This window comes from Theropithecus gelada, chromosome 6 (genome assembly GCF_003255815.1).
Source record: "Theropithecus gelada isolate Dixy chromosome 6, Tgel_1.0, whole genome shotgun sequence".
In the NCBI taxonomy this organism is placed as follows: domain Eukaryota; kingdom Metazoa; phylum Chordata; class Mammalia; order Primates; family Cercopithecidae; genus Theropithecus; species Theropithecus gelada.
This window is the reverse complement of record NC_037673.1, coordinates 119,750,058-119,770,069: the sequence shown is the minus strand read 5'-3', so window position 1 is coordinate 119,770,069 and position 20,012 is coordinate 119,750,058. Positions and strand designations below refer to the sequence as shown.

Here is a 20,012-nt window from a genome sequence, read left to right as displayed (position 1 = left end):
ATGATTGGGCTTAAAAATAGACATAAAGGAATCCTTTGCAGAGGTAGTGTTTAAAGTTGTGCCAGCTAGAACTTGGAATTCTTATGTTTAAGAAAGAAAAAAGAAAGCTAATGAAGGAAATAAGTAGAGAAAATGTGAAGATCATTATGATGATACTGGTAGAGCAATTAGCGTGTATTGAAGGCTTACTTTGTGCCAAGTGTAGCACCAAGCCCTTCAGAATTTATCATTTAATCGTGACAAAGATCCCTATATAGCAGGTAATATTCCCGTTTTATTAGGTTGGTGCAAAAGTAAAACGGTAAAGGTGCAAAAGTGAAAGTGGCAAAAACTGCAATTACTTTTGCACCAGCCTAATAGATGAAGAAACTGAGACTTAAAGAAGTTAAGTTTCATGTGATCACATAGGTACTAAGTGATAGACCTAGTATTGAAAGCTTTTGAGGAATCCAGCCTGAGGCTTCTTTCCCTTTTATGATATTATGGTCTTAGTCCATTGAAGTCAAGGAATGAAAGAATATCTAGAAGAAAATTAGCCACTCTGACGAGAGTACTGAGTTAGGTGAGTTGGTATATCCTAAGAAGGAAAATGGCATCATTGACCACAAGAGAAACCCGGTCTGGTAATGAGAATTAAAGTGATTTTGAGAGAGAAGCAGCTAATATATGGTCCTGCTGCCAAGATATTTAAGTTGCATATAGTATAATAGAGAGGAGTCCCTGTGGAATTGGGGCCAAGGAAATATGATGAGAATGGCTGTTAAAGGTAACGAGATATAAACTCCATCAAAAGCAGCATAAATAGTAATTAAGAACATGACCCTGGAGTCAAGAGAGCTAGGTTGAGTTTTGGTTCTACCTCTCTAATTAGTCTCTTCATTTGAACAATGAGAAATTTTCTTCCACAGGTTATTCTGAGAATTAAACGAGTGGTTTTAAAGTGTGTATTTAATACAGTGTTTGATACATAGTATGTGCTCAGTAAATGTTAAGTAACTTGTTAAAAAGAGATGAGCCATAAAGCCATTCTGTGGTGGTGGTGCGTTCAGTCAGTGGGGACCTAATTGGACAGTAGCTTTGGATATTGATGAACAGAACAAATACTAGAGGGCTCTGTGACTGAGAGTCAAAATTCTTAAGTGTGCATAATTGAGGGATGTTGTTATGCAGTGATAGTTAGACATTCTGTAGAAAACTACAGAAGGAAAAAGTATGAAGGGCTAAATGTGCAGATGTGCAAGAGTGTCAGCAGGTAAACTTCCCAAGTTTGAGTATAAAGGAATGTGAGTACATTGAGATGAAGAAACATCTGTAGTTAGTTCATTCTTTCATTCATTCAGCAAGTGCTTATTGAGAGCCTGCTATGCACCTTGCACAGTGGGATGCTATGGATATAGCAGTTGCTCCCATGTGGAACTTAAAGTTCACCTAGGAGGACTGATACTTAGAATATAGCAGGGTGTTAAGAAATGTAAATGAAGTCAGCAAGTATTAGAAAAACAAGGGGACCACTGGGGGCTATCACCACATATGTCACTCAAAGCTAAGGGAGAAATATTTCAAAGAGAAAATGCTTCAAATAACACTACTAGATAGGAAATCATTTCAAGTTTTTAAAAGGAGAGTAGAGGGGGAAGAAGTGGAAGATAGTGCTTCCATTGAAGAAGCTGAGTAGTGAACAGTCATTACACATTACCCAAATCAGCTGAAAAGGGAGAAAACTGTTAACTATTGGTTAGGGCATTTTCTGTGGAGAACTGAATAATCATTAATTATTGAAACTTAATCTCATTCTAATTGACGTGTTTTTTTATTGAGAAGTATCTATGCAAGAACTTTTTACTTTGTCATGTTCATGTGTGTATATTATAGATTACATTCTTTAAGTTTTTCACCATTTGAGGTAGTTTCAAAAAATATAAGTAAACAAACAGTGTTCTGAATAGAATCCCCCAAATTCCTGGCTTTTGATTAGTTTTACACTGGGGTATTGAAGGAGACTCCTTTAAAAGAAGATTCAGTGTGAAAGGCTCCAATGTAAGAATTCCTCCTTCCTAACACACGCATCCTCATATACTTTTGTTATCTTCTGGATCTTTTTTCCATTTAATCCATTTTTTATTTAACCTTCTTCCTGTGTATTTCCTACCGTCTTGCCCAAAAAGCATTGCAAAGTAATTTTAGCTATTTTATTCAAATAAGGAGGATATCACATTCAGATACCTTTTGTAAAGAAAAGGAAAAAAAAAGTTTTAAATTAGTGGTTCAATTCTGAAACTTATACTTCATGAAAGAAAAGTTCTTTGAGTGCAGAGATGCTCATTGCTTTTTCACTGCAAACCAATTTAATCCTTATCCCACAAACATTCTGCTTTAGAGGCACCTCTGTAAACACATTTTGAGGTCACTAGGAATCACTGATGTTCTGCAGACCACACTGAGATGCAACACTTTAAGAAGAAAAGTAATAGACCTTGGGGTTACCATAGTGAGTTGTGCTCTGCCCCTAACTGTTTTAGTAAGATTAAAATTAATAACTTCATCAAATAGGCACATTTCATGTGTGTGAAAATTACTCAGTTTTTTTTCCTTAAATTTTTTATTAAAAACACATTTATTGTGCTTGAATATAATTTTGGAATCATCTATCTGGTTTTGTTCAGAAGATTGTTGGTGCAACTTCTTGTTTAAATTGGATTAGTACCATGTTAATTTTACATTGCCTCTGGTGAATAGCCACGGGGCTGTAATCTCTGCCAGTAATTTGTCACATCAAAACCCTCTGGAGAGCCATACAAAACATTTGTGTAGTACGGATTAGATGGTGAAAGCCATATCTTAGATTGTTAATAAATGTTAATGACAAAACCCAGCTGGTAAAGCTTGGAAATAAGACCTAATGCTTGGTGCCCATTGCCAGAAGAATGTTTAAACAGAGATTTCCATTACTCGAAGGTGACCCAGAATAGTAAATTTGTGAATTAAAAAATATAACCTAACTATTTTGTAACCTTCTAATTATTTAGAAAAAAATCTTTTCTTTTGATTCGCAACTGTAAAAGCCTGTTTCCCAGTGGAAGGCTTTTTTGTTCTTTGGTAACTGGGAAGGCAACAGCTGTAAAATATAAATAAGCATAACATAAAATGAGTCCTGATTTAGAAAACAAGGAAGTGATACCCTTAAGTTTGATATCATGGGACAAAGTTAAAAGTTCTACTTGTTAGACTTGTAAGAGGTAATTTAGTTTCCTTTTATCTTCTTCAAGATATACTATAGAAATATTTTAAAACCAAAAGAAATACTTGAATTGCATTGGTCTACAAATACTCAAGTGAAGTTGTGTGCTTTCGTACTTGTGCTCTAAATAACCTATTTGCATATTTACTTAAAAACATTTCTTGACACCTTAGAATATCATTAAGTAGAATAAAGCCTACTTTTTAAAAAAATAAATGAAGCATTGTTATGAAGTATGAGTTTGTTGTAGACAATTTAACATTTTTATGTCAGATATATTCAAAGTAGGTATGTATGTTCCCAGGACAGGAAAGAGAAGTAATATTTTGGGAAGGATTGTGGGTCTGTTACCATATTTGTGCACAGTAGATCTGTTTAAAACTGAGCTGATATATTTAGTTAAAACAACACAGACTTCATTGGCTGACATCAGCACTATCTTGTCCAGCCTCCTGCTTATCCACTCTGAGTAATTAATTTGATTAATTTATAAGTAATTTAGCCAAGGATGGGATGTAAATCTTTGTTTAAGAAAACAGTTGGAGGTCCAAGTCTTGGTTAAAAACTGTGTCTTGAAACCATCCAGGCCCTCCTACTGACTTGTCAGCTCTGGGTTATTTTCAGAAAACTTTACTTGAGTTCCTTAGTTTAGTTGTAAGTTTTTTCCCACAGACTTACATGGTATGTGTGAGTGGGAGAGTAAGTAGTGGCCACTTTTTAGCCGCTGTTTAGTCTAGTGTATGTATGTTTACATCTCCTCTCTGGATTTATAGGCAGCCAAGGCAAAATAAAGATTATACTCACTTGATTGAGGAGCCTTTAACCCAGAGCACCTGGCACTGGAGAGGACTTCTTTCACTAACCTCTAATTTGTGTGTGTGTGTGTGATTATTATTAATGCCCTATTCTTGATTCAAAATTCCAAACATTTAAAGGATTTTCTTATGTTTTAGAAAATGTTAAATTTTATCAAAAACTTAGTTTTACAGAGTAAAGCTAATAATCAACTTTTATTACTTCCTGCTTGCAGTCATACTTACTCAATTTGCAGCACCATGTAACTTTAGACACTACAGATCACCAGTAATCCTCTCCTTAGCCAAAGAAGAGAGTTTGGTGCATTTTTGTCCAGATACGTTTTTCTTTTTAAATAACTTTAAAATGAAATACACATTTCAAAGAAGGTTCTTCTCCTCTTTCCACCTGCCTCCTGGTTTAAGAAACAGAGCATTATGAATGCTTTGGAAGCCCTCTGTGTCCCTTTCTCAACTGTGTGTTCTGTTTCCAGAGGTAATTACTATCCTGAATTTGATATTATTCCTTTGCTTTTTGTCATAATTTTGTGACATGATATATTAAAAGTCTACTATTTGCAAACAACATTGCTTAGTTTTGTGTGTTTTGAACCTTTATATACATACAATCATTCTCTCTAAATATTGCACAATTTTATCCAGGATAAGAGAACCCTGAATGTGTTAGTGCCTGTAAGAGTTTCTCTAGTATTTATATCTAAAAGTGGGATTTCTGGTACTAGGGGACATTAATTTCTTCAGTTTCACTAAATATTACGTAATTATCTTTAAAGTGGTTATACTAATTTGCAATTCCCAAGAGTAGCATATAATTGTTCCTGTCCTTCACATTTTTGCAAACAGTTGGCTATTGTCAGATGTCTTAAATTTTTCAGTTTGGTTGGCCCCAAGTAGTGTCACATTGGGGCTTAAATTTTCATTCCTGTTGTTACTAATAACTAACTTTGAGCATCTTTTCCTATGTTTGTTTTTGAAACAAGGTCTCACTCTGTCACCCAGATTGGAGTGCAGTGGTGCATTCACAGTTCACTGCAGCCTCAACCTCCTAGGCTCAGGTCATCCACCTCAGCCTCCGAAGTATCTGGGACTCCAGGTGCACGTCACCATGCCTGGTTAATTTTTGTAATTTTTTTTTATTTTTTTTTATTTTTTTTTTTTATTTTTGTGGAGACAGGGTTTTGCCACGCTGCTTACATTTCTTCATCTGTGGAGTGCCTGTTTATGTCTTGTGCTCAGTAGAAATTAATCAACAAGTGTAATTCAGATTCTGGAATATCAGACAAGAAGTTTGAAATACTACCATCATTATACTGTAGAAAATAGGTGATATGATGAAGAAATGTATTAGAGAAGTAGTATATTTTGAGACTGTCTTATGTGTAATTGGAGAAAGAATGGGGAGAAAGCAATATTTAAAGAGATACTGGCTAAGAATTTTCCAAAGTAAAACAGCTATCAGTTCATAGATTCAAAAATATCTATGAACTGCAAGCAGGATAAATACAAAGTAAACCTACCTAGATGCATCACAGCAAAATTGACAAAAAGCAAAGAAAAACCTTAAAAGCTGTTGGGAGCAGGGGTGGACAGATACATTGCCTTCAAATGAGCAATGATAAGACTGACAGATGACTTTTTAACAAAAGTAAAGGAATTTGTAAGACAGTAAAATAGCATCCCTAAAGTACCAAAGAAAACAATTGCTGAACTAAAATTTTGTTACCCAGTAAAAGCATTATTTATAAAGGAAAGACTGTAGACCAACAAAAATTGGCAGAATTTGTCATGGCAAATCTGAAGCAAAAGAAATACTTGGGTTCTTCAGGCAGAAGAAGAAGAATGATCCCAAATGAAAGTTTTGAAATACAGAAGAGTAAAGAACAATGGAAATAAATATCAGGCTAACTGTAAATGGATATTGGTTGTAGGAAAACAATAAGAGTATTTGTTGACTTTAAAATATACATAGAATTAAAAGTTATAACAAAAATAGTGCAAAAATATGAAGAGAGTGAAATGTTTAAAGTATGTTAAATTATCTGAAGATGTAAAAGTCCTAATTAGATTCTGTTAAGTGAGGGATACATATTTCTAAAAGAAGAGTTAAAAATTATTTAGTAACAAGACAGAGGGTGAAAATTGAATGACAAATTATTTCATTAAAGGGAGAGAGAAGGAGCATAAAATAGATGGAATGAATAGAAAATCATAAGATGGAAAGATTTAAATCTATATCACCAATTGCTTTAAATATAAGTGGACCAGATGCTCCCATTAAAGACAGATATTTAAAAGCTGAATTTTAAAAAGTTAACAATATGCTTTGTAAGAGATACCTTAAATATAAGAACATAAGATGGTTGAATTCTAACAGAAGGAAAATATATACTACAATAATACTGAGAGAAAGCTGGTATAGTAATACTTCATATTAGGCAAACCAGACTTTAGGGTGAGAGACATTTTACTGTAGGTAAAGGGAGTTTTCATAGTTATAAAAGGGGGTTAATCCACTTGGAAGATGACGACAATTGTACATTTGTACCTGGTAACACAGCAACAAATTAGATAAATTAATAGAGCTTAAAAGAGAAATAGGTAAATCTATAATGATAGAAGATTTTACCATAACTCTCCAGAGAACTGATGGTGCAAACAGACCGAAAATAAGTAACAATGTAGAAGATTTGGGCAACACAACTAACCATTGGTATATTCTGAACACTTCATCCAAAAAGTCCAGAATATACACTGTTTTCTAGTGCACATGGAACATTTAACCAAGTTGCTTATATGCTGGATTAAATTACAATTCTCAACACATTCCAGAAGATTGTAATATAGAATATGTTCTCTGACCACAGTGATATTAAGCTAGAAGTAAAAAGATAATACGAAATGTCCCCAAATGAGTGAATATTAAGTAGTGTACTTCTCGTAACCCATGGTAAACTGGAGACCACAGTAAAATTAGAAAATATTTTGAACTGAAAAATAGTGCACATAAAACACATCAAAGTGTGGAATTTAGTGAAAGCTGTGCTTAGAGGGAAATGTATAACCGCAGTTATGTTTAGCAAATAAGACGAATAAATCTGCTCTCTAAATATTCCTTTCAAAAACTCAGTAGAAGAACAAGAAAGTAAAGTGGAAGCAAGGAAATAAGATGAATAGAAATTATTTCTGAGAGGAAAAGTACAATAAAAATCAATAAAGCCAAAAGTCATGTCTTTGAAAGGACCCCTCTACTCCCCCTTAGCAAGTATTCAAGGACAAAAAGAATAGACAGTAACTATCCATATCAGGAATCGAAAAAAGAGACAAGACTACAGATCTCAGACATTTACAGAGATAAGAGGATAGTATGAACAATTTCATGTGAATTTGAAAAAAGAACTTCCAAAACGGATACACCAAGACACAGAAAATAGAAATAGTCTTATAGCTATTAGAGAAATTGAATCTGTAATAAAAAAACCTGCCCACAAAGAAGGCTCCAGACCCATATGTCTTCACACTTGAATTTTAGTGAACATTTTAGGAAGAAATAACACTAATCTTACACAAAGATTTTAGAAAATGGGAAGTGAAAAACGCTTCTCACCTTTTTAAAACGAGACTAGCATAACCTTGATCCTAAAAGCCTACAAGGACAAAATTAATTGGCCAGTCTTTTAAAACATTAAAGATAACAAGTTTAAGATATTAAACTTGTAAGCATTACAGCGAAGCTTATTTATTAAGCAAATGCAAGGTTGGTTATTTACCACATTCAGAGAGTAAAGGAGAAAAAAATATCAACAGCTGCAGAAAAAGTCATATTCCTTAACAAACTAAGACTAGACAGTAAATTTGTTAATCTAGTGGAGTTTTTACATAAAGCCTACAAAAAACATTCTTAAAATAATGAAACTTTCCTCAGATCAGAAATGAGAGAAACATTCCCTCTATCACCATTTCTTTTCAACATTCTATTAGAGGTGTTCTAGCCAGTGTAATAGGGCAAGAAAAAGATAGTGTGTCATTTGGAAGGGAGAAAGTAAAACTACCCTTATTTGCAGATAACACGGATGTATTTAGAAAGCTAAGTAGTATCTAAAATTAGGAATAAGTGAGTTTAGCAAGTTTGCTGGAAACAAAGTCAATATGTAAAAATCAATATTATTTGTCTACTAAAGTAATTAGGAAATGAAAATTGTAAAGTTCTATCATTTACAGTAGCATCTAAAATCAAATATCTAGCAGTACAATCATATATGTTAGTCTTAGCATATAGAGGACTGTAAACTATTATTAAAAGTTAAGACCTACATCATTAGGTAAACCATTTCATTGATTAAAAAATCAATATTTTAAAGACACTGGTTTTGGCCAAATTGATCTGTGGATTCAATATAATCATAATAAAATCTCAGCAGGTTTTTTTTTAGCCTTAGAAATTGAAATTTATATGAAAATGTAAGAGCCAAGAATAGCTAAAATCATTTTGAAGAATAGCCAAAGGTAGAGGAACTTACACTATCATATATTAAGACATTGTTACAAGAGTTGAAGTAATTAAAACAGTGTAGTGTTAATGTAAGAATAAATAGATCAGAGCATCCAGAAACAAAAACATACATATATGGATGGAGGTGATATGTGACAGGTAATAATAACTGCCAAGCAACAAGAGAAGAGGTGTTTTTCAGCAAATATTGCTAGGTCAGTTTGAGCTCTATATGGGGAAAAAGTGAAACTTCAGGAGGGTAACATAAAAGAATATCTAACAGACTGAGACAGGCAAAAAATGTCTTAAATAGGAAAGAGCACTAATCAAAAAGGAATAAACAGAAAAATCTGAACTATGTTAAAATCAAGGACTTCTCTTTATTAAAAACAACATTAAAGGAGTGAAAAGACAGGCCAAAGACTACTGGGAAATAGTTGTAATTTATAAAATTGACAAAGGACTTATCCAATATTTATAAGCATCAATAACAGAAGATGGACAACCAGGTAAAGTACCAAAAGCTTAAATAGGAACTTTATAAACAAAGATACCTAAATGTCATAAAACTATTAAAATATGTTCAACCTCACTGGTCTTTAAATAGTGCAAGATAAAATTACAATGAGATTCTTCTACGTCACCTGTCAAATGGCTAAAATGAAAAAGAAAATGACATCACCAAGCGTTGGCAAGAATATAAAGCACTGGAATGCTCAAGTGGAAGCATGAATTGATACGACTACCTTGCAAACTGTTTGGAAATACAGGTTGAACATCCCTGATCCGAAATGCTTCAAAATCTGAACTTTTTGAGCCCTGACAGGATGCCACAAGTGGAAAATTCTACACCTGACCTTATGTGACAGTTCACACAGAATTATTTAAAACATTGTGTAAAACATTGTGTAAAATTACTTTCAGGCTGTGTATACAAGGTGTATGTGAAACATAAATGAATTTCATGTTTAGACAGTCCCATCCCCAAGATATCTTGTTATGTATATGCAAATATTTCAAAATCAAAACACTTATGGCCCCAAGCATTTCAGATAAGGGATACTAAAACCTGTATTTACTAAGGCTGTTCTAATTCTTACATCCTCTGACCACGCAATTTGAAGCCTATGTATATATCCAGTAGGAATGCATACAAGTGTGTTCCAAAAGACATGTATAAAATCTTCACATCAGCATTATTTATAATTCAAAACTGGAAACTGCCCAGTGTCTTTCAGCAGTGAATGAATAAATTGTATATTCATTCAGTGGAATGCTGTATAATAATGTAAATGATTAACTACATAGAACAATGAGTCTCAAAAACAATGTTAAATGAAAGAACCCTGACACAAATACATACTGTACAGATTCTGTATTAAGTTCAAAACTTATTTGTGGTGTTAAAATTAGGGTAGTACTTATCGTTGGGAAAGGGTGAATGGTTAGTGACTGGGAGGAGACACAGATTTCTGGGATTCTGGCAGTCTGATCTCCGGATGGTGAGTATGTGAGTGGTCTACTTTGTGAAAATATATCAAAATGTATCTTGTCATTTGGCAGTTTTCTGTTTTGTTACAATTCAATAAATACTTCAAAAAATAGTTAACAGAAACCTATTGACCCAGCTTTCCCACTCTGGGATTTTGTCCTAAACAAAAGAAAATGACTTAAGGATTCCTGAGCTAACCTGTGTGATAGATGACAGAGTGTCCTATTACAGCAGTGTTTGTAGTAACAAAAGTGTCTGTTATTGAGAAAGTGGTTGAATAAGTCATGGAATATGCATTATGTGGAATGTTACTCATTTATTTTAAGACTTTATCTATTGACTTGAAGAATTGTTAAACTTTTTTCAAAATGCAAACTAGAATGTATTGTTTGTTTTCATTTTTGTTTAAAAACATATGTGCATAGGTTTTGTATGAGTCTGGAGAACAGAGTGGAAAGGCATATTTACTGAAGGAGGAGTGGAATTAGGGATTTGTACAGGGACAGTTAATGAATTTTTCTAGGTACATCTTTGTATAACAATTTTCTCAGATGCTGCTCTTACCACTAGTCTTTTAGCAGTTCATTGTATTGACAGCAGCCTCTTTCTTGCCTTCAACATCTATTGTCCTGTGATAGTCAGCTAATATCAATCACTGATTGAAGGATTATGACTTCTAGTAAAAGAGAAGTAATAGAGTGTTTAGAGAAAACTTACCTGGGTATTTTCTGGATAATATATAACTCATAAAATTAGCAGTGCAAGGGTGGGCACACACCTTGGGCCCAGGTACTCCTACTTGGGCCCAGAGGCCGAAGCAGGAGGATTGCTTGAACCTAGTAGTCTGTGGCTTTAGTGTGCTTCATTGCTCCTGTGACTAGCCAGTGCACTCCAGCCTGGGCAACACAGTGAGATTCTGGTCTTAAAAAAAAAAAGAATTGGCAGTGTGTGGCTATATCATGGGTGTTGTCAAATAGGATTATAATCACAAGTCAAAGTCATATGAAATATTTGTTCCTAATATTAAGGATATGGCTTGTTTCTTTGTTTCTTTCAAGAGGGAACAAGAAAGTCAAATGGCTCGTCTTAAAAAACAGCAGGAAGAATTGGAACAGATGAGACTACGTTACCTGGCTGCTGAGGAAAAAGATACAGTAAAAACCGAGCGACAAGAATTGTTGGATATAAGAAATGAATTGAACAGGTATAATAACTAAAAGAGTGTTTCTTTCAAAAACCAAAGTTTGGTTCAGGGAAGGTACAACTTCAGGTCTTTCAAGGATGAAGTAGATCATATATAAAAATATAGAAAATGTAGCAGACATATACAATAAAAAAATCTATGCCAGCTGGGTACTGTGGCTCATTCCTGTAATCCTAACACTTTGAGTGGATGGTGGGAGGATCGTTTGAGCCCAGGAGTTCTGGGCTGCAGTGAGCTGTGGTCACGCCACACTGCACTCCAGCTTGAGTGACAGAGTGAGGCCTTGTGTCAAATTTAAAAAGAAAGAAAAGAAAATCTATGCCAAAGACTATTAAACTTTTTTTTTTTTTTTTTGCTATGAATACAGCTGTGGCAAGTCCATTCAGCTCTTGTGTTTCCATTTATAGCATTACTACTTTAAAATTTATTTTTATGTGGTGATTTCAGGATTATTGCTACTATTGAACTGAGTATTGACTTACATAAACTATAAGAAATTTCAAATTTAGTCATATTATTAATATCTGTAACAATAGCTCTTAATGAGCCCTTACTTTGTGCCAGGAACTGTTTTAAATGTCTTGTATTGCCCAGCTCTTTTTTTTTTTTTAATCTTCAAAGCTACTTTGTGAGGAAGATATTTTCACCAATTTCAAGATGAAGAGATTGAAGATTAAAGACAGAGCTTAAACACATTATTCAAGGTCATGTAGCTAGTAAATCATGGAGCCAGAGTTCAAATCTGATTCCAGAGATTGCATTTTTAACTACTATGCTACACTGGGCTTCTCTGTAGTGCTGTGTTCATCTTAATCACAACTTCAACGGTGTTTCATGTTAGAAAAGTAATCACTAGGAAGCAGCGTAAAAATGAATTCTAGTTTTTTTGGAGGGTAATTTTGGGGGAAGACTTTTTGGCTTAGTTTATCAAGGGTCTAGTATATTTTTGTTTGAGCAAAGTGCAGTTTTAGTTAACTTGGACTGGTTAAAAAATATACCATAGACTGGGTAAACAGAAGTTTATTTTCTCACAGTACTAGAGGCTAGAAGTCAAAGATCATGGTGCCAGTGTGGTTGGTTTTAGAGGGCCACCTTCTTGCTGTGTCCTCTCTCTGGTGTCTCTTCTTAGGAGAGCACTAATCCCATGATGAGAGTTCACCCTCATGGCCTCATCTAAACCTGATTATCTCCCAAAGGTCCATCTCCAAATACCATCACATTGGAGGTTAGGGGTTCAACATCTGAATTTGGCAGGGACACAGTTCAGAGCATACACATTACATTTAACACAGTATCTTATATCTCCATGTATGAAGTGGAGAAAAATGTGGTCACTATATTAAGTGGGTTCCTAGCTGAATTAAATAACTGTATTTAAAAGATAATTGAAGAAATACCAGTTGTAAAAGGTCAGCTCCAAGTACCATGCTTAACAGGGTTCAATCTGTGGTACTTTTATTCTCATTTATTCAGGAAATATTTATTTGGTATCTACCATGTTGTAGACTTGCAAGACATTACAACTTAATGAGTTATAATATCCTTGCCTTCCAAAATTTTGCTGTCATATATAGCACTTTCTTGGTTCCAGTTTAGGCAAATATATGTTTAGCTCCTGCTGTTTGCTAAGCACTGATTTGGTGGGTTAAAGATATCCATGTTGCCTATCAAATCTGTAGATCATACACAGTCTTACTAATGCCTTAATAAATTAGGATTCTGAGAAAACTGAAACCAATAAGTTTAAATATATTAGAGACAAAAGCAGAGTCCTCTGTATAAGCTATAAGAAAAATCACTTAAGTGATAGATAAGACATAAAACAGGTGATGTGTAGAAGCCTAGGAGAACTTCTGTGGCCACTAATAATGGTGTGATTTGGCTACCGAAGAGTCAGTGCAGTTAGGGTCATTCATAGAAGTAGTGTTCATTATTCAGTACTGGTAAATCACCTCTGGGGTGTTCTTACCACTGTGCAGCACACTTTAAGGGAAATTAGCTACCTAGAGAGCTTCCAGTGGAATGTGACCAGGACAGTAAGGGGCAATATATCATGCCATCCAAGAAGTGGTTAAGAGAGTGAGGGATATTGAACTTGAAGAACTCTTGGGCAAAGTGGTAGGTAACTGTCTTCACATATCTGGAGAGCTACCATATTAAGAAGAAGTAAGCGGGCTTCTCCTCTTAGGCAATATCATAGCCAATTACTGAAAATATAAAGAGGCATACCGAGTTCAATACAAGAAGGAACTTTCTAAGTTAGAGCAGTTCTACACAGTAATATGTTCCTAGTGGCAGGGAGTGTGCTTGTAGAGTCCAGAATAGCAGTTGTCAGGAATGTTCTAAAAGTTTTCTTTAACAACTTTATGGGCTTCTTCAGCCATCAGGTTCTAAAATTCTATTGTGATCATGACTGATAATTGCATTTTAGCAAAGATTTGGTAGAGATGATCTATCAGTTGTACAAAAATTGCATTTGTCCCATATGCATAGACAGATGATGCACAGAAGGGAAATGGTTAAACTTTCTGGTACATAGTTTGGCATTGTGTGCATTAATTTACCTAGAGGACCCTATCCTCCAAGACAGCTATAAGAATTAGCGTAGGAGAAACAACGATTCAGAAATCTGCCCTTCCTTATCCACATGAATCACTCAAATTCCATGGAAAGACTTTGGTACCAGTGTCTCACTAACCACTCCATTTCCCACCCAGGTCCCAGAGTACAGTGCCCTGCACTGTTTAGGCTTTTGGTTTTAGAATAAAGACATTTGGTATCCTTCTTGGACTGTAGTTTCCTTTTTTGTGTGAGGAATTATAGGAGTTTCATGTTTCAGAGGGTCATCTGAACAAACGAAAGTGTGTTCTGCCAACAGTCATGTACCCTCTGGGGCCATCCTGGTCTGTGAGAGCAGGACTTGTTCCTCACTGCTTTCTCCCTCTCCCTCATCCTGTGTGTAAATTTAGAAATGGACTTAGTCTTCAGCGGAAATAAGCCACAGAAAAGCCAGTCTCAAAGGGAGGAACTTAGATGCAAATGCTTTGTCTTACAATCAAGACAAAATATCAGAATCATTGCAAATTAAAATACTTTTGTAGCCACTAATATAGAAAAATATAAAATTATATCTTTTTTTTTTTTTTTTTGAGACAGAGTTTTACTCTTGTTGCCCTGGCTGGAGTGCAATGGCCGATCTTGGCTCACTGTAGCCTCGGCCTCCCGGGTTCAAGTGATTCTCCTGCCTCAGCCTCCCAAGTAGCTGGGATTACAGGCATGTACCACCACGCCCGGCTAATTTTGTATTTTTAGTAGAGATGGAGTTTCTCCATGTTGGTCAGGCTGGTCTTGAACTCCTGACCTCAGGTGAGCCGCTTGCCTCGGCCTCCCAAAGTGCTGGGATTACAGGCATGAGCCACTGTGCCCAGCCAAAATTATATCTTAGTTGTACGTTCTACATTAAACATATTCCATATCCAAACTTAGTGTTATTGTCACTTAGTAAGTAGGCCAGGTACAGTGGCTCACACCTGTAATCCCAGCACTTTGGGCGGCCGAGGCAGGTAGATTACTTGAGCCCAGGAGTTTGAGACTAGCCTGGAAAACATAGTGAAATGCCATCTCTACAAAACTCTCTCTCTCTCTCTCTCTCTATATATATATATATATCTCACTCACACACACACACACAAAAATTAGCTGGGCGTGGTGGCATGGCCTATAGTCCCAGCTACTCGGGAGGCTGAGGTGGGCAGATCCATTGAGCCCAGGAGGTCAAGGCTGCAGTGAGCTGTGATCACACCACTGCACTCCAGCCTGGGCGACAGAGTAAGAACTTGTCTCAAACAAACAAAATATACTAAGTATTATTATTACTGCTCCATTTTCAAGACAGTTTGATCAACAGTGTTCTATTGGAAATACCCAAATTGCAGGTCAGCATCTACTCTCCTTTTCTCATCCCCAAATGAGATTATAACAAACATAACTTGAAGATATCCATACAAAACCTTAACATGCATATGCCCTTTGAACCACACATACATATAGAATTTCACTTTCTACAAATAATTAGAGATACAACTCCATAATAGCAGGGAATTTTCTTGGTTCACTTCTGTATCCCCAAAACTAGTTTGGCACAAATAAATGTTTGTTGAATGAATTTTTAAAAATATGTTCAAAACAGCAACAACAAAGGTTTAAAAACAAGCAACCTAAAGATAATAATAAAGGATGACGAAATGATGATACCCCAAATGATGGAATATTATAAAACAATTTAGAAGAACATTTAATGATATAAAAAAATCACTATATAAATGAGAAAAGTAGTATACAGAATTGCATATGTAGTATCATTAAGTTTTTCAACACATACATATTTTAAGTACATATATGCATTTTTTAAACTTGAAAAGAAATACAGAAAAATGTTACTCAAATTGGGATCACATTACAGATGATTTTTATTTTCTTCTTTACATAGCTCCATAATATCTAGTTTTCATGTATTTTGTAATTAGAAAAACAAGTATTGTTTTTAAAGTTGCCTTTTATAAATGTGCAGACTGTTGACTAGCCAAGTGGAACATTGTTTTTGTTTTCATCCTGAAAATATTACTGAAACCTTATTTTACCATTGAATCGTTTTGTTTTTAAATAGTGACGTTAAGAAAACCAACACAGTTGCTAGAGTGGCATTTGTTCTTGACTTCTCAGGTTAAGGCAACAAGAGCAAAAACAATACCAGGATTCCAGAGAGATTGCAAGTGGAAAAAAGGATGGTCCCCATGGCAGTGTATTGGAAGAAGGCTTGGATGATTATTTGACTCGCCTAATAGAAGAAAGGGATACTTTGATGAGAACGGGTGTGTATAATCACGAGGATCGAATAATAAGTGAACTCGACCGACAGATCAGAGAGATTTTGGCAAAAAGCAATGCCAGTAATTAATAACATTTGGAAGAGCTTTATACTCTAAATTTTAATTTCTTTGTAAAACCTTCAAAAGTGAGGAAAATGGATGTTTTAAAATGGTATTTTCAATTTTTTATAAGCAAAATTTTGTATGTTATTGTATAGTATTTATTTGATCTTATTTACTTTATGCTACCTCTCCCACACTGGTTTTATTTGTAATTTGCATTTTATATACTCATTTTAAATGACTTTTCAGTGTTTTTCATAGTTTATAATCTGATGGCTAACTTTCAAAACAGCTTTTCACTAAGTTAGTTGTAGGAGAAATGACTGCGGTAATTTCCAGTTCTATAATATTTCATGTTGAGCCAAAAGAGTATATCTTGCACTTTAAAAATGCTGCGTCCTATTCCATTTGAATGTAAATTTTTAAAAGTTGAGACCAATTGTAACCAGTTTAACTCATTTTAGATGACCTTTTTTTCTTATAATATTTGCAAGTGACAAGTTTGAAAACAAAGCAAGATCAGTGCAGAGAAGCCATATGACATGTTGGGTGACAAATTGGTCATTTGTTTAAATAAAGTTAATACAGATTAAATTTGTTTCAAGAGCCATTGAATTTTCAAATTCTCAGTGTACTTATAACTTTTAAGAACATGAAGTATTAGCTTAATATAGTTTTCTCTGTTGGTTTCTTCCTCAAGTTTGCATTGTTTTATTTTGTTAAAATTAGAGATTTGTTTTTATTTTCCAGTTATAGTAATACTAGCTGTCAGCTTAAACCCTCTGTAATAGAACATGGAAACAGACACATAAAGACATTAGCTGAAAAAATAGAGTGAAAATCAACTATTTTTTACTCCCCCTAATTTCAGTCAATCTTTTTCAAAGTGCACGAGATTCAGTCATTGAATTTATTCAGTGCCATGTCTGTATAAACTCTGAGAGTTCCTTTATATCATATTCTTCAGAGCCAACATTTATCCTCAAAGCAACGCTTCCCACCTCCTTTTACAGAGTACCGAAAAAGTTTTAGCAAAGTCACAGATTAGGTTGAATTTCAAAATATATGTACTTTAAAAAGTTCTGATTTCCAAATATAATTAAGTATATACTTTAGGAAGTTACCAATAACTTCCATCAAAGCAGAGTAGGATATATGGTAACATTAATTTTCTGTCATTTTAAATGAGATATATTTCTTATTAGGGAAATTAAAGTCCCTATGCTTTTATTTTTTTCCTTATTAACAGAGTATTAATCTTCTAAAAAATAACCCAGCAGTAAATAATAAAGAAATTACTGAATGAGAGGATAATGAATCTGTGAATCATAGCAGGAATTTGCAATATTAATTATGATTAGCTATTTTTCTCTCATTGATTTTTGTGCCACTTGAATGGAACAGAAGCATGCCTTTTGTTTTGAAAGGTCTGGGGTAAAATGCTGTGACTGTTTACTGCAATTGCATTGTGTGTTGCCTGAGACTGCTTTCAAACACTAGAGGGGGCCTCTGATTTAGAGAAACAAAAAGGGCTTTTCTAAAATGGATGTGTATTTTATTTTCCCTTCTGTAAAGCTCTTTTGGCTACTGTAATTTAACAAATAAAATCATAATTGTGTGCATCTCTGAGTTCTTGAGCAGCCTGAGTTCTTTTTTTTCTAAACAGAGTTGGCAAAGTGTTCGGGTTTTCCTATTTCAAATGACTGTCTTTTTTTCTCAAGTGTTTACATACTATTTTTTTGTCTTACAACTAGGGGAGTCTAAAATCTTAACTCTCTTTTGTAGTCCTTTTAGCAATAACCATTCCATTTATAAGTGACATCAAATGGTTTTACACTGATTTTGCCTAGGAGTTAATGAGTATGACCACAGTAGATATATCAGTGAGTGGGTGCAGGCATGGGTGGGTGAATAAGTTTCCAATAACAGGAAAATATCAAATATTTGAAGGTGAAATCAGATTTACCTTTAAAATTTTTGTGTTTTTTTCATGGAAAAAGTCTAGTTTCCATGTTTAATGCAGGCATGTACTGCATAGGAGGGTGTGTAATGTCTACCAGGTATATCTAATACCATGTTTGTATAAACATAGGAGTTCCCTTGCAGATAAATCCTAGTAATTTCTATCTGTACCTGAATTCCTGTTGCTTCAAGCATATGTGGGAGTTTGAGTGTGGTTTAAGGACGTATTAGGGCCTCTGCTGATGGGGAGACAGTCTTTCGTCTGACCAGATGATTTTCTCCTCTACTTCCTGTCCAGATGCTGCCCAACCTGAATCTGAGTTCACAGATTGCCCCAGCATATATTGCTTGTTTGCAGCCACTTCAGAATGGACCGACTTGTTTTTTACAGTTTGTAGGAAGGGCCCTCTGGTAGCTATTTATGGACTTAAAAGATGTGTTCTCACTACCTTTTTGTCTAACTTGATTGAATACCTAAATTTTTCATTTTTAAAATTGATATAATTCACACACCATAAAATCACCATTTTAAAGTATACAGTTCAGTGTTTGATATAGTCACAAGGTTGTACAACTGTCACCACTATCTTATACATTTTTATCACCCCAAAAAGAAACCCCTGTACCCATTAGCAGTCACTCCTCATTCCCTTCTATCCCAGCCCCTAACAACCACTAATCTTTCGGTCCCTTTGGATTTGCCTTATTCTGGACATTTCATATAATGGAATCCCAAATTGGATATTGAAAATAGAAAATATTAGAAAACCTAAACTATCACTAGTTTCTATACGTTTTATCAGATGTTGAATTAAATGATATAGAGATTCAGAAGACCAACATAAGGGCATAATATTCATCATAATATTCATCCATTGGGAAAAGAGTTCAACTTTTCTTCTATCTATCACCTCTAAAGCACTGACCAAATATAATAGTGAAAAGTGGATAATGTTCTAGCAATTTAATGCTGAAAATGGGGTTATTGACACATATCATCAGTATCTCATCAAAATTGCACACTCTTCCGTGCTTTTCAGAGTTTGGGGATAAAGTGAAGCAGTGTCAACTAGAATGTGAGGTCTGCGAGGGCAGTGACCTCACATTCTAGGTCTGTCTTAGTTTCTTCCAGAACTAAAAGAGTGCCGGCCATATATAGGCACTCAGATAATATTCGCTAAATTCATAAAGAAATGAAAAGATTGTGTATGGTCTACCTGTCAAAATAGATGTAAAAAAATTTGACGGCTGAAATGCAGGGGAAAATAGGACCCCATGGCCTCACTGACAGGTTTATGAACTTGTGGTCTGACTACCCAGGCCCTGTAGAAGTGGAGGAGTTCTATTTGTTGGATTGTTTTTTGCTTTAAAAAAAAAAAAAAAAGTTTGCTTTAAATTCATAGATGTAGAAAGGAGACTAGTGGTTACCAGGGGCTGAAAGGAACTAGGGGAAAAGAGGAAGTGGGAATTACTGTTCAATAGGATCAGAGTTTCTGTTTGGGATGGTGAAAAAGCTCTGGATTATGGATAATGGAAATAGTTGCACACATTGTGAATAATTCCACTGAATAGTACACTTAAAAATAATTAAGATGGTACATTTTATGTTCTATATATTTTACCACAATTTAAAAGTTTGTTTCAAACTGTGCCTCAAATCTGCTTACCCAGTGTTCTCATGCTGAAAGTTTTCTGCACAAGAGTCACTTGTCAAGTAATTTCTGAAGATAACATCTTGTCATTCTTTGATTGTAGAAATGGATCAAAGGTACTTCCTTAAATGTTTATAGCACCTTTACCAAAACCTGAAATAAGTGAAAACTAATGGCTACATTTAAATCCTGAGTTCTAAAGATAAGTTGGAGACTCCTCGAAACTTAG

The 20,012-nt window shown here is 34.7% G+C and overlaps 1 protein-coding gene across 3 annotated transcripts in view; it reads left to right on the top strand.

The window, feature by feature from the left end:
• CEP120 (centrosomal protein 120) overlaps nt 1-17,798 on the top strand; it is a 76,570-nt gene extending 58,772 nt beyond the window's left edge. For 2 of the 3 annotated variants that reach the window (XM_025389305.1, XM_025389304.1), the window contains 2 exons: nt 11,093-11,238; nt 15,961-17,798. In XM_025389305.1, coding sequence (XP_025245090.1) covers nt 11,093-11,238; nt 15,961-16,195 — 381 coding nt within the window. In that variant the 3' untranslated portion in view covers nt 16,196-17,798. The remainder of the gene's footprint in view (nt 1-11,092; nt 11,239-15,960) is intronic. The other variant, XM_025389303.1, reaches the window with a different exon arrangement.
• Nucleotides 17,799-20,012: the final 2,214 nt, after the last annotated feature.